At 42.0% G+C, this 14,026-nt stretch overlaps 1 protein-coding gene across 3 annotated transcripts in view; it reads left to right on the top strand.

The window, feature by feature from the left end:
* Positions 1-14,026, top strand: part of LOC146785927 (uncharacterized) — a 671,075-nt gene that overhangs the window by 24,740 nt on the left and 632,309 nt on the right. For all 3 annotated transcript variants that reach the window (XM_085635325.1, XM_085635328.1, XM_085635327.1), the window contains exon 4: positions 2,336-2,481. In XM_085635325.1, coding sequence (XP_085491451.1) covers positions 2,336-2,481 — 146 coding nt within the window. The remainder of the gene's footprint in view (positions 1-2,335; positions 2,482-14,026) is intronic.

Genomic DNA, 14,026 nt, shown 5'->3' with positions numbered 1-14,026 from the left:
TGTGTTCCCCTAAGTCTACCAATAAAAACAGTACCTCACTTGTGTGGGTAGGCTTAGTGCCTGCAACAGGAAATGAGTCAAACGCAACATGGATGCCACAAATTGTCCACTGAAAACTGACCCTTTTTTTGCAATGTGCCTAGCTGTAGATTTTGAGCCGTAGCTCAGCCTGCATCTGGAGAAACCTAGCAAACCTGTACATGTTTGACGACACCTAGCGGAATCCAGGATTGGTTGACTTGAGTGGCTCTCACCAGGTTCTGTTACCCAGAATCCCTTGAAAACCTCAAACTTTGTAAAAAAATTAAAAGAATTTCCTCACATTTCTGTGATGGAAAGTTCTGGAGTCTGCGGAGAGCCACAAACTTCCACCCACCCAGCATTTCCCCAAGAATTCCGATAAAAATGGTACCTCACTTGTGTGGGTAGGCCTAGTGCCCATGATGACAGGAAACAGCCCATAACGCAACGTGGACACATCAAATTTTTCCACAGAAAACTGATACTTTTTTTGCAATGTGCCTAGCTGTGGATTATGAGCCATAGCTCAGCTGGTACCTAGGGAAACCTAGCAAACCTGTACATGTTTGAAAGCTAGTCACCCAGGGGAATCTAGGATGCTCTTCCGAGAGGAACGTATATTTTTGGGCCATCGGATAAAGAATTTGCCATATGGGAGTCAGGCCCAGGGCAGTCAGGAACTCTGCTAGTGGGTTGTGGGGAGGGTCACCCACTCTGTTGAGCTATTGGTCCTGTTGGTATCATATAGTTGTATTAAAATCATCCTCTATCAATAATTTACCCTCTGGCATTTGGAGAAGCAGGGTACTCAGGTCTGGGAGTGTGAGGTCATTCAGGCGGGGTGGGATATAAACCAAACATATGTTGTGAATAGTCCGCTCCCAGATCGAGCCACGTATCTACCATGGACATCAGGCCAGATCTGTTGAACTATCATTGGGAGTGACCCATCAAAATGCCCACACCCCTGGAGCTTGTGCTATACCCTGCATGGGCAACCAATTTGTAACCCTAACAGTCTAGGGCACGTTCGATAATTCCTTATAAATGGGTCTCCTGGAGGAGGACAACATCGGGTGTGTGAGTGTTTGATTTTGTTCCCCAGGCCGATCACATTCCAGGATAGTAGTTTTAGTATTGCTGCATCAGGACAGTTGCCCATGGGTATGTAAAGATATGGGGGTCTAGTGGCCCATTGAAGTGGACGGTTAGTCTGGATAGACATGCGAGGAAATAATGTGTATGCATGCAAAACTCTGAAGAGTAAGAAATGCACATGACATTCAAGGTTCTGCACCAAAAGCAAACATTAAGAAACAAAGCAACAAACATCCCTTAAACAAGCCCTCCCTACTTGCTTCTCTGCAGAGCAGACTCAAAACCGCCCACCCCCCCAAACACAGCAAAGTGCCTGTCACCCCAAATTGAACACTGGAACAGCAGGGGAGCATAGTCACCACTAGCAATCCCCCCACCCATCTCCCTTCTTGAAAAGGTCTTACATGTTACCTAATACCATCAGTGTAAGGTAACCTGGAATCAGCAAACAACCTTGGCTGCCAGTGAATTCAACCCCAATTTGAGGGGGGCACAATCATAGTGTGTAATGCCAGAGCCAACATCGTTGAAGGAAATCTCAGGTTCACTCAGTGTCGTGTCAGTCTCTGTTGGGGTCTTGTTGGGTTGGTACATCTGAGTTCCATTGCTGCTGCAAATTTGGAGATTTTTGCATTTCTGCTCTGTTGCCGCTCCACTCCAGGGGGTCACTACCACGTCTGGTGCAGCGAGTTTGGTCTCGCCGGCACGTTTCACCAACCTCTCGCTAGCCTTCCAGACACTATGTTACCAGTATATTTGTACATCTGGCCCTTAGTGCCTCAGGCACAAAAAACCGTGGTGCCTGATTAGTGGATTTGTAACATAGAGTCACATAATGACTAAGAGCCTCATTTACAGTTTTGATGGGAATAAAGACCCTCCAATTCCAGAAGGAAACTGTAAATATGTAGAAGAATCTACCAACTTAATTTCTTCCAAAAGTCTATCTCTATGGTGGAGGACATTCACCTGGTTGATTTCACTCCATATTTAGATTTTCCTCACAAAATTGGAGATTTGTCAGTTCCCCCTAAACTATAAACAAGGCCCTTAGTCGCCACATTACACTGACTACACAAGAAAACACTGCATAAGTGGATGGGCTGACAATTAATGGAGCAGTAGATTTGATTGCTGAAACTGCATTTGTGTTTTGGTTAAATTCTAGCGTTACCATTGCATTTTTAACAAGATATCCTCTATTTTTTACCTCCAGAAATGTGCGCAGGATGTCCATTTCCCATATGGAGTGATGATGTTAACCTGCAACCTGTCGCAAGACATGCCATTCAAAAATTCAATCATGAAGCCAACGACAGACACTACTACAAGCTGGAAAGCATAAGTAAAGCTACTAGACAGGTGGGTTTTTGGCATGTTTTCTTCTTCTTTTTGATTACTTGCATCAATTCAGTAATATTTTGTGATTAAAGGCCTGATTTGTATTTTGGCAGACTGCTTACTATATCCCGAAGGTGACAGATATACATGCGCCTAAATATGAAATGTATAATGTGGCAGACAGGATATCTGTCACTGTTGTGATGGAGAAGCCTGTTTGTCAACATGTAAATGAGATCCTATGTTCTCAGTTACGGAGAGCAACGTCAGGTATGTTTATGTGGAGTTATAAAAATTGTAGCATGAATAGATCACTGCATGGAGAACTCACTAGAAGACCGGAAATTATAGATAAGGCTCTCCTCTCCAGACTCCCCAGCATCGCATTTTTCTCAGGTTCTAAAAGATAGATTATGCCTGCATGTCAGACCTAACGAGTAGCCTAACATATTCTATTTTTTACTTTGATCAGAGGTGGTTTTCTGTGACATGAGTCGCACGCTACCACAGTTCTACCCACTTTTCGACTCTGCTTGCTAGTGAGGAAAACTTCTTGAGTTTTCTAAATGATGTTCAGCTTCCTGGTTTAGATGAATCATGATTTGGGAGAATTTATGCAAAACAGAAGAGGCTGCACTTGTGTGCTCTATCTCTGTCGACTCTGGGAATTCAGAAATCGCTGCCTTGTATTTATTATTCAGCAGAGCAGGAAGGTATCTGTCATCTCTCCTTCCTTGTTTACCATTGATGACAGAGCTCTAAAATCTGAGTGGGAGTTTGAACTTCAGGCTATTTCAATAGATGCTCCTGAAGGAAGTGGATCAGGGATACACGTTAAGATCTTAAAAAGGATCCGGCATTTCGAGGGTCAAATTAAAGAGGACATGTGACAAATGTTTGGGGCTCATTACGATGGCGGAACAAATGCCACCACCGGGCCAGCGGTGGCGATCGTTCCACCATCATATTGGGATTTACCCACCGCCACATTAGGATGGCGGTGGGTATCACGGAGGACGCAAAGTCTGTCTGCTGCTTTTGGCCGGTAGCAATTGCGCCGATTACCTGGGCAGGGCCACTAATATGGTGGCGGTGCCTAGCAGGCACCGCCCGCCGTATTAGGATGTGTGTGGCCAGGCGTCTGAAGGTATTTGCCTTGGGGGGCAGACTGTGCCCTACATTGCATAGGAAGCCAACCGTGGGAAATTCCATATTGCATGCCGGGAGCTGTCACCTGGAGAAATTAAAAAACAGCATCCTGAATGGAGAACTCTTGCAGATAAAAAGAAACTGCACTAGGGATTGCGGTTTCCAGGAGGCAGCTACTGACAGTATTCAAAGATTCAGGGTCAGAGGGTACTCTGGAGAGGTTCTGCAAGAGGCGAAGAAAAAAGTGGATGCCAAGTCCAGATTGGACTTGATACATGACGCTTCTGCCTCCGAACTTAGAAAGACTAGTGCCTGATATAAAGAACTACAGAATGGTCACTAACTACTCCAGCAATGCTAATGAGGTACGGAAATTGCTGAGAATCAATTGGCATATTCTAATGGCGGACCCCATTATAGGGGAAGATCTTCCAAATTCACCCCTTGTTATCATTTAGAAAAGCTCGCTCGCTGAAAGATCAGCTGGTACGTAGCCATTTTATAAAAGATCATAGACAATCATGCTTTATACAAATTAAAGGTTTCTTCCCCTGTGGTCGATGCATGCCTGTAAAAATAGTCATAAGGTTCTATCATATTATATACCAGGCCTTGAGAACCCTAAGAGCTTTGGGAAGTTTATGAATTGTAACACCAGCCACACGGTGTACTGTTTGGTATGCCCGTGTGGACTCGGGTATATTGGCAGCACCATACATCCGACAAAAGTGCGGATTCTCAAACATCTCAGGGCCATCGCCACTAAGGATGTTACATACCCGGTGGCGAGACACTTTGAAAGTCATCATGAAAGCAACAGGGATCTCTTTGAAATTCTTCTGCATGGATCATGTATCTAAGGATGTTAGAGGTGGAGACAGACAGTTAATGCTCTGTAAACTTGAGTTGAGGTACATTATCGATACACAAACGAAGATGCCTTGGGGTCTTAACAGTGGGGAAGAGCTGGCGCTACATTTATAAGAGAGTTGGATGAAACTTAGAAATGCATACAATTCAGAGATACATTAAGGGGATCATTGTTTTCTGTTTTTTGTCGTTTTTTTCATTGTAATACGGAAGCATCAATATTTAATAGTTTGCATTTATTTGTATTTTTCTTGTACACGTAATGCTAGTTATACCCATCATGAGCTAATTCATTAAATTAACCTGCAAATTGTACGATATGTGGCGCCATCATCTTTCGATGTCACTAGTATATTGGGCTTTAATATGTATTAGATGCATTTAATGTGTTACATTGTACATTAGAAGATGGCCAAATTTGTAGCAGGAAGGACATTTGTTCTATGTTTTTGTTGATGCAATGAATTGACCAATGATTTGTGTATTTAAAGATGTCGTCTCTGGCGGGCCGCTGCTATTGACAAAGGTGGTTGCCGAAATGCGTCTGCGTGTGTCTACACCCTAATAAAATCTGGCTGTACTGCTCCCATGAGTGCTGGTATTATTACCCTGAAGCTAAAATGTTTTGCGCGTTTTTACCTTCATGCATCACAGCACCCGTCCGAGAGTCCAAGATCTAAGGCAGAACTACGCAGCTCATATATATATATAAAAACAGATGTAACAGTAGTGCCCCCTACCGTGAAAAAGGCTGTGCTGGCCGAAACACGTCGGTGTGACAGACTGGCTTTGTAAGAAATCACGCTTTTCAAGATTCCAGAGTGTGGCGTCCTTTGTTAAAAAAAAAATATATATATATATATATATATAGAAACAGTCCTTCTCTGCTCTTTGCTCTAGCAGAAACGTGAAGGTACGGGCCTCTTTCCTCCGCAAAAAAAAAATGATATATATATATGTTACCTACTGGCGGTCGCCAGTAGGTAGTTATAGTTAGGACCCTCTTTCCATAGGAAAACCGCAACATTCTATTTGGAATAACTTTGGCGCCGGTCGACGAATCCTCGCGAAATTTTCAAAACTAATGGGGCGCTGCGCTCCGCTCCTACCCTGAAAGTCTCGGGGGGATTCGTCAAGCGGGGGCTGAGAAAAAAGGGGGGTCCCAAAACGCGTTTTTCCCATGCATTTTTCCATAGGACCTTTAGACACAGCTACAGCCCGAACGGCTGAACAGAGTTACTTGAAATTTGGCAGAGAGGTAGTCTACAGGTCAAGGAAGTGCCTTTTGTAGGTCTGGTGTAAATCTGTTCAGTAGTTCCTGAGAAAATAGCATTTAAATCAATATATATATCTGTGGCAGCTTACGGTGCGCTTACGGTAAGCTTACCGTACGCGTACGGTGCCGTGCGCGAGCGCGATTCTGATTGGCTGTTAGATCTTAGTAAACATTCGAATCGGTCGAAACCAGGAAGCGGCGGCCGCCATTTTCTCTCTCGCACTCTGAGGGGGGGAGGAAAAACAAAGCTTGAAAACAATTAAAGGGGCATGTTAGACAGCTGATAAACACTTAGCCTTTATTAAGGTGTCCCAAAAGAACCTCCAAAGTAAAAAATTAAATTTAATTTTTTTCCGAAAAAACGCCGATTACGCTTACCGTACACGTACGGTAAAAATTAATTATAAAAAAAAAGTATCCACATTTTCCCCCCCCGTATACAAATGGTGCCCGTAGGACACCTTTTGTGCATGGCATATGTAATAAAGGAACAATTAATAGACTACCTTTCATAATGAAGCGCATAATATGTCCTCCGTGTGCGGACGGTGCGCGAAGCGCATCGTGCGTACATGGCCCACCCAGCGTAACGTGGGCACGCGGAGCGCGTAGCGCACCGCGTGCCCACCGTGCGTGCACGGCACTAACTGCGTAAAGTGGGCGCGCGGTGCGCGAAGCGCACCGCGTGCTCACTGTGCGCGCACGGTGCGCGCACGGAACGAACTGCGTTAAGTGGGCGCGCACGCCACGAACGGCGTAAAGTAACTTAGCATTTAAAAAACCGTACAAATTCACTGAAAAAACCATAGGTTTCACACACGTTATAGTTAGGAATTAGCATTTAAAAAACCTTGCAAATTCAGTGAAAAAACCATAGGTTTCACACACGTTATAGTTAGCTGGACATTTTACTCGTAAAAAACCATTGAAATTCCCCCGTTATAGTTAGTGTAGGCAACTATAACTCACGCGACCGCAATCCTCTGCTGATGCTAATACTGTATTTAGACACTTATTTGCCCATGTCTTCTTCCATTAAATTTTAGCTATACATATATTGCAAATATTTTTTTTTCATAAAGACACATATGTCATCAGCAGAGGATTGCGGTCGCGTGAGTTATAGTTGCCTACACTAACTATAACGGGGGAATTTCAATGGTTTTTTACGAGTAAAATGTCCAGCTAACTATAACGTGTGTGAAACCTATGGTTTTTTCACTGAATATATATATATATATATATATATATATATATTACCTACTGGCGGTCGCCAGTAGGTAGTTATAGTTAGGACCACGTTTCCATAGGAAATCCGCAACATTCTATTTTGAATAACTTTGGCGCCGGTCGACGAATCCTCGCGAATTTCTCAAAATAGGTGGGGCGCTACGCTCCGCTCCTACCCTGAAAGTCTCGGGGGGATCCGTCAAGCGGGGACTGAGATAAAAGGGGGGTCCCAAAACGCGTTTTTCCCATGCATTTTTCCATAGGACCTTTAGAACGAGCTACAGCCCGAACGGCTGAACAGAATTACTCAAAATTTGGCAGAGAGGTAGTCCCTAGGTCAAGGAAGTGCCTTTTGTAGGTTTGGTGTAAATCTGTTCAGTAGATTCTGTGAAAATAGCCTTTAAATCAATATATATATCTGAGCCCGCTTACGGTACGCTTACCGTACGCTTACGGTAAGCGTACGGTGGCGTGCGCGAGCGCGATTCTGATTGCCTCTTAGATCTTAGTAAACATTCGAATCGGCCGAAACCAGGAAGCGGCGGCCGCCATTTTGTGTATTTCACTCTGAAAAAAAAGAGTGAAAACAAGGAAAGGGGGCAATGAGGAGAGTTACAGACCCCCTAACAATTGTAAGGGGGTCAAAGAAGGACAGAAAAGTACAAAAAAAACATTTATTGATTTTAAAAAAAATCACGGGGTACGCGTACGGTAAGCTTACGGTAAGCGTACGGTAAAAAAAATAAAAATAAATAAATGAAAAGCAGATTTAAGAGTTTAGAAATTAGGGAGCTCTAAAAAGAGCTGTTGTGTTTATGGAGTCATTTTTTTAGTGGTACCTACAAGTAAGTACAGATGCAGAGTCTAAGGTTCAAGAGGAAGACTCTGTTCCCTTCATCATTGAAGTGCACACCATCTCCTCTATAAATGTCTTGCATGTCGTAACGCAAGTTGTTGTGGTAAATGGCACCCATACCATAGTCACGGAGGAAAGCAGAAACAGATTTGTTGACGTGCTTTCTTGCTTTGTCAATCTGTGGACAGAAATGATTGGACCAGTTCCATTTTTGCCTTTGGCATATGTTGGAAAACACAAAGGCAGTTTTAGGGAAAAGTGTAAACAGTTGTGCAAAGGTGTCCTTCATAAGCATTTCCAGACCTACCCCAGTCAAAGTGCCTAGGTCATTGCCACCACAGTGCACTATTATGAGGTCAGGGTGTTGGATTTGAATGAAGGATTTCACCAATGGCATCAATTGGTGCCACTTTAACCCTCTCTGACCAATCCATTTAATGTCTACATTTGGCAAAGCAAGGTCTCTCACCATATCTGTTTTCTCTGCAAACTTTTCACTCCAGAAGACATAGCTGTGCCCTACAATCCACACTGTGAACATCTTCAAAGGAGAACTGGATGCACTCAGGAGGTGTCTTTCAGTAGAATGGCAATATGAAAAGAAAGACAGTTTGGAAATGGAGGCATACATATTTTTTACAAAACAAAAAGAACTGATTGGCTGTTTCATACCATTCTAGAAAAAAAACTAGGCTGTATGTGAAAATTAATAGAAGCATGTTTTGTATTGGTACAAAAAAATGTGTAACCAAAGAACAGTACTATGGATTTGCTGTTAGGTTTGAAAAGTCAAGCACTCTTGCTCTGTGGAATTGAAACATTGTGTGTCGAACTTCTGACCTAACTGCACACAGCAGTGTTCCATGAGCAGTTGCTATGGTAGCAGGCAGAAGTCAAGTTGGGGGAAGGGTACTAGGCAGAAGTCAAGTTGGGGGCAGGGTACTTTTGGAAAAGGGTTGGTTTTCAACCAATAGAAATGTGTCATTACATTTGAAAAAAAGGGGGAAGCACTGAGATTTGAAACTTACATGTATATGTGTGGAAAAATAGAGGGAAAGTTTGCCATTATCTGGTTCTGCTGAGAGGAGAGAGGTGAACACAACAGAGATCCTGGCTCTGATAATCTGCTGTTTGAGTGTCACATTTCTTTCACAACTAACTAATTTTAAAGGTGAGTTTACAGTTTGAGAGGGGATGTATGTGGTAACTTAAGAAATGAATAATAGAAATGGGAATTGTTTTTGTTGTAGTTACACATGGTGGTTTCATAATGTGTCAGTCTGTAAAAGTGATTTTCACTTGGCCCGAAAAAAAAAGAGCAGTAAGTGTGCTTTCAAATTGGCAAAGAAATTTCGTTTTGGCACTAATGTGAAAACATGACTCTGTGTGCATAGAAGAATTATAGGCAGAGATTTATTGCGTCTTGCTCTGGTGATTTCACAGTTGCAGTAGATGGAAAAGAGGAGCGAATTTTTGGGGGAAGAAGCAGAGGCTTAGCACACACCCATGTGCTTGCCATGTATAGTCATGCACAGTAATTAGAAGCGAGTGGGGTTTTCAGGTTTAAGTCTGTAATGCAAATACATTCAGCATCACTAAGGCTGGTTGCCCCTGCTGGAGTGTAGGCAGTCACAGAGAATACACACGGTGGTGGTCTGAAAAAAAAACAGCTTGGACATGTGCATTTAAATAAATTAAAAAAAAAGGTTTCAGAATGTGTCAGTCTGTAAAAGTGATTTCAAATTGTAAAAAGAGATTTTCACTTGGCCCGAAAAAAAAAGAGCAGTAAGTGTGCTTTCAAATTGGCAAAGAAATTTCGTTTTGGCACTAATGTGAAAACATGACTCTGTGTGCATAGAAGAATTATAGGCAGAGATTTATTGCGTCTTGCTCTGGTGATTTCACAGTTGCAGTAGATGGAAAGGGGGAGCGAATTTTTGGGGGAAGAAGCAGAGGCTTAGCACACACCCATGTGCTTGCCATGTATAGTCATGCACAGTAATTAGAAGCGAGTGGGGTTTTCAGGTTTAAGTCTGTAATGCAAATACATTCAGCATCACTAAGGCTGGTTGCCCCTGCTGGAGTGTAGGCAGTCACAGAGAATACACACGGTGGTGGTCTGAAAAAAAAACAGCTTGGACATGTGCATTTAAATAAATTTAAAAAAAAGGTTTCAGAATGTGTCAGTCTGTAAAAGTGATTTCAAATTGTAAAAAGAGATTTTCACTTGGCCCGAAAAAAAAAGAGCAGTAAGTGTGCTTTCAAATTGGCAAAGAAATTTCCTTTTGGCACTAATGTGAAAACATGACTCTGTGTGCATAGAAGAATTATAGGCAGAGATTTATTGCGTCTTGCTCTGGTGATTTCACAGTTGCAGTAGATGGAAAGGGGGAGCGAATTTTTGGGGGAAGAAGCAGAGGCTTAGCACACACCCATGTGCTTGCCATGTATAGTCATGCACAGTAATTAGAAGCGAGTGGGGTTTTCAGGTTTAAGTCTGTAATGCAAATACATTCAGCATCACTAAGGCTGGTTGCCCCTGCTGGAGTGTAGGCAGTCACAGAGAATACACACGGTGGTGGTCTGAAAAAAAACCAGCTTGGACATGTGCATTTAAATAAATTTAAAAAAAAGGTTTCAGAATGTGTCAGTCTGTAAAAGTGATTTCAAATTGTAAAAAGAGATTTTCACTTGGCCCGAAAAAAAAAGAGCAGTAAGTGTGCTTTCAAATTGGCAAAGAAATTTCGTTTTGGCACTAATGTGAAAACATGACTCTGTGTGCATAGAAGAATTATAGGCAGAGATTTATTGCGTCTTGCTCTGGTGATTTCACAGTTGCAGTAGATGGAAAAGAGGAGCGAATTTTTGGGGGAAGAAGCAGAGGCTTAGCACACACCCATGTGCTTGCCATGTATAGTCATGCACAGTAATTAGAAGCGAGTGGGGTTTTCAGGTTTAAGTCTGTAATGCAAATACATTCAGCATCACTAAGGCTGGTTGCCCCTGCTGGAGTGTAGGCAGTCACAGAGAATACACACGGTGGTGGTCTGAAAAAAAAACAGCTTGGACATGTGCATTTAAATAAATTTAAAAAAAAGGTTTCAGAATGTGTCAGTCTGTAAAAGTGATTTCAAATTGTAAAAAGAGATTTTCACTTGGCCCGAAAAAAAAAGAGCAGTAAGTGTGCTTTCAAATTGGCAAAGAAATTTCGTTTTGGCACTAATGTGAAAACATGACTCTGTGTGCATAGAAGAATTATAGGCAGAGATTTATTGCGTCTTGCTCTGGTGATTTCACAGTTGCAGTAGATGGAAAGGGGGAGCGAATTTTTGGGGGAAGAAGCAGAGGCTTAGCACACACCCATGTGCTTGCCATGTATAGTCATGCACAGTAATTAGAAGCGAGTGGGGTTTTCAGGTTTAAGTCTGTAATGCAAATACATTCAGCATCACTAAGGCTGGTTGCCCCTGCTGGAGTGTAGGCAGTCACAGAGAATACACACGGTGGTGGTCTGAAAAAAAAACAGCTTGGACATGTGCATTTAAATAAATTTAAAAAAAAGGTTTCAGAATGTGTCAGTCTGTAAAAGTGATTTCAAATTGTAAAAAGAGATTTTCACTTGGCCCGAAAAAAAAAGAGCAGTAAGTGTGCTTTCAAATTGGCAAAGAAATTTCCTTTTGGCACTAATGTGAAAACATGACTCTGTGTGCATAGAAGAATTATAGGCAGAGATTTATTGCGTCTTGCTCTGGTGATTTCACAGTTGCAGTAGATGGAAAAGAGGAGTGAATTTTTGGGGGAAGAAGCAGAGGCTTAGCACACACCCATGTGCTTGCCATGTATAGTCATGCACAGTAATTAGAAGCGAGTGGGGTTTTCAGGTTTAAGTCTGTAATGCAAATACATTCAGCATCACTAAGGCTGGTTGCCCCTGCTGGAGTGTAGGCAGTCACAGAGAATACACACGGTGGTGGTCTGAAAAAAAAACAGCTTGGACATGTGCATTTAAATAAAATTTAAAAAAAGGTTTCAGAATGTGTCAGTCTGTAAAAGTGATTTCAAATTGTAAAAAGAGATTTTCACTTGGCCCGAAAAAAAAAGAGCAGTAAGTGTGCTTTCAAATTGGCAAAGAAATTTCGTTTTGGCACTAATGTGAAAACATGACTCTGTGTGCATAGAAGAATTATAGGCAGAGATTTATTGCGTCTTGCTCTGGTGATTTCACAGTTGCAGTAGATGGAAAGGGGGAGCGAATTTTTGGGGGAAGAAGCAGAGGCTTAGCACACACCCATGTGCTTGCCATGTATAGTCATGCACAGTAATTAGAAGCGAGTGGGGTTTTCAGGTTTAAGTCTGTAATGCAAATACATTCAGCATCACTAAGGCTGGTTGCCCCTGCTGGAGTGTAGGCAGTCACAGAGAATACACACGGTGGTGGTCTGAAAAAAAAACAGCTTGGACATGTGCATTTAAATAAATTTAAAAAAAAGGTTTCAGAATGTGTCAGTCTGTAAAAGTGATTTCAAATTGTAAAAAGAGATTTTCACTTGGCCCGAAAAAAAAAGAGCAGTAAGTGTGCTTTCAAATTGGCAAAGAAATTTCGTTTTGGCACTAATGTGAAAACATGACTCTGTGTGCATAGAAGAATTATAGGCAGAGATTTATTGCGTCTTGCTCTGGTGATTTCACAGTTGCAGTAGATGGAAAAGAGGAGCGAATTTTTGAGGGAAGAAGCAGAGGCTTAGCACACACCCATGTGCTTGCCATGTATAGTCATGCACAGTAATTAGAAGCGAGTGGGGTTTTCAGGTTTAAGTCTGTAATGCAAATACATTCAGCATCACTAAGGCTGGTTGCCCCTGCTGGAGTGTAGGCAGTCACAGAGAATACACACGGTGGTGGTCTGAAAAAAAAACAGCTTGGACATGTGCATTTAAATAAATTTAAAAAAAAGGTTTCAGAATGTGTCAGTCTGTTAAAGTGATTTCAAATTGTAAAAAGAGATTTTCACTTGGCCCGAAAAAAAAAGAGCAGTAAGTGTGCTTTCAAATTGGCAAAGAAATTTCGTTTTGGCACTAATGTGAAAACATGACTCTGTGTGCATAGAAGAATTATAGGCAGAGATTTATTGCGTCTTGCTCTGGTGATTTCACAGTTGCAGTAGATGGAAAGGGGGAGCGAATTTTTGGGGGAAGAAGCAGAGGCTTAGCACACACCCATGTGCTTGCCATGTATAGTCATGCACAGTAATTAGAAGCGAGTGGGGTTTTCAGGTTTAAGTCTGTAATGCAAATACATTCAGCATCACTAAGGCTGGTTGCCCCTGCTGGAGTGTAGGCAGTCACAGAGAATACACACGGTGGTGGTCTGAAAAAAAAACAGCTTGGACATGTGCATTTAAATAAATTTAAAAAAAAGGTTTCAGAATGTGTCAGTCTGTAAAAGTGATTTCAAATTGTAAAAAGAGATTTTCACTTGGCCCGAAAAAAAAAGAGCAGTAAGTGTGCTTTCAAATTGGCAAAGAAATTTCGTTTTGGCACTAATGTGAAAACATGACTCTGTGTGCATAGAAGAATTATAGGCAGAGATTTATTGCGTCTTGCTCTGGTGATTTCACAGTTGCAGTAGATGGAAAAGAGGAGCGAATTTTTGGGGGAAGAAGCAGAGGCTTAGCACACACCCATGTGCTTGCCATGTATAGTCATGCACAGTAATTAGAAGCGAGTGGGGTTTTCAGGTTTAAGTCTGTAATGCAAATACATTCAGCATCACTAAGGCTGGTTGCCCCTGCTGGAGTGTAGGCAGTCACAGAGAATACACACGGTGGTGGTCTGAAAAAAAAACAGCTTGGACATGTGCATTTAAATAAATTTAAAAAAAAGGTTTCAGAATGTGTCAGTCTGTAAAAGTGATTTCAAATTGTAAAAAGAGATTTTCACTTGGCCCGAAAAAAAAAGAGCAGTAAGTGTGCTTTCAAATTGGCAAAGAAATTTCGTTTTGGCACTAATGTGAAAACATGACTCTGTGTGCATAGAAGAATTATAGGCAGAGATTTATTGCGTCTTGCTCTGGTGATTTCACAGTTGCAGTAGATGGAAAGGGGGAGCGAATTTTTGGGGGAAGAAGCAGAGGCTTAGCACACACCCATGTGCTTGCCATGTATAGTCATGCACAGTAATTAGAAG

The sequence above is a fragment of the Triturus cristatus genome, chromosome 11 (genome assembly GCF_964204655.1).
Source record: "Triturus cristatus chromosome 11, aTriCri1.1, whole genome shotgun sequence".
Taxonomy (NCBI): domain Eukaryota; kingdom Metazoa; phylum Chordata; class Amphibia; order Caudata; family Salamandridae; genus Triturus; species Triturus cristatus.
The sequence above is the reverse complement of the archived record's forward strand: the minus strand, read 5'-3'. Positions and strand labels throughout refer to the sequence as shown.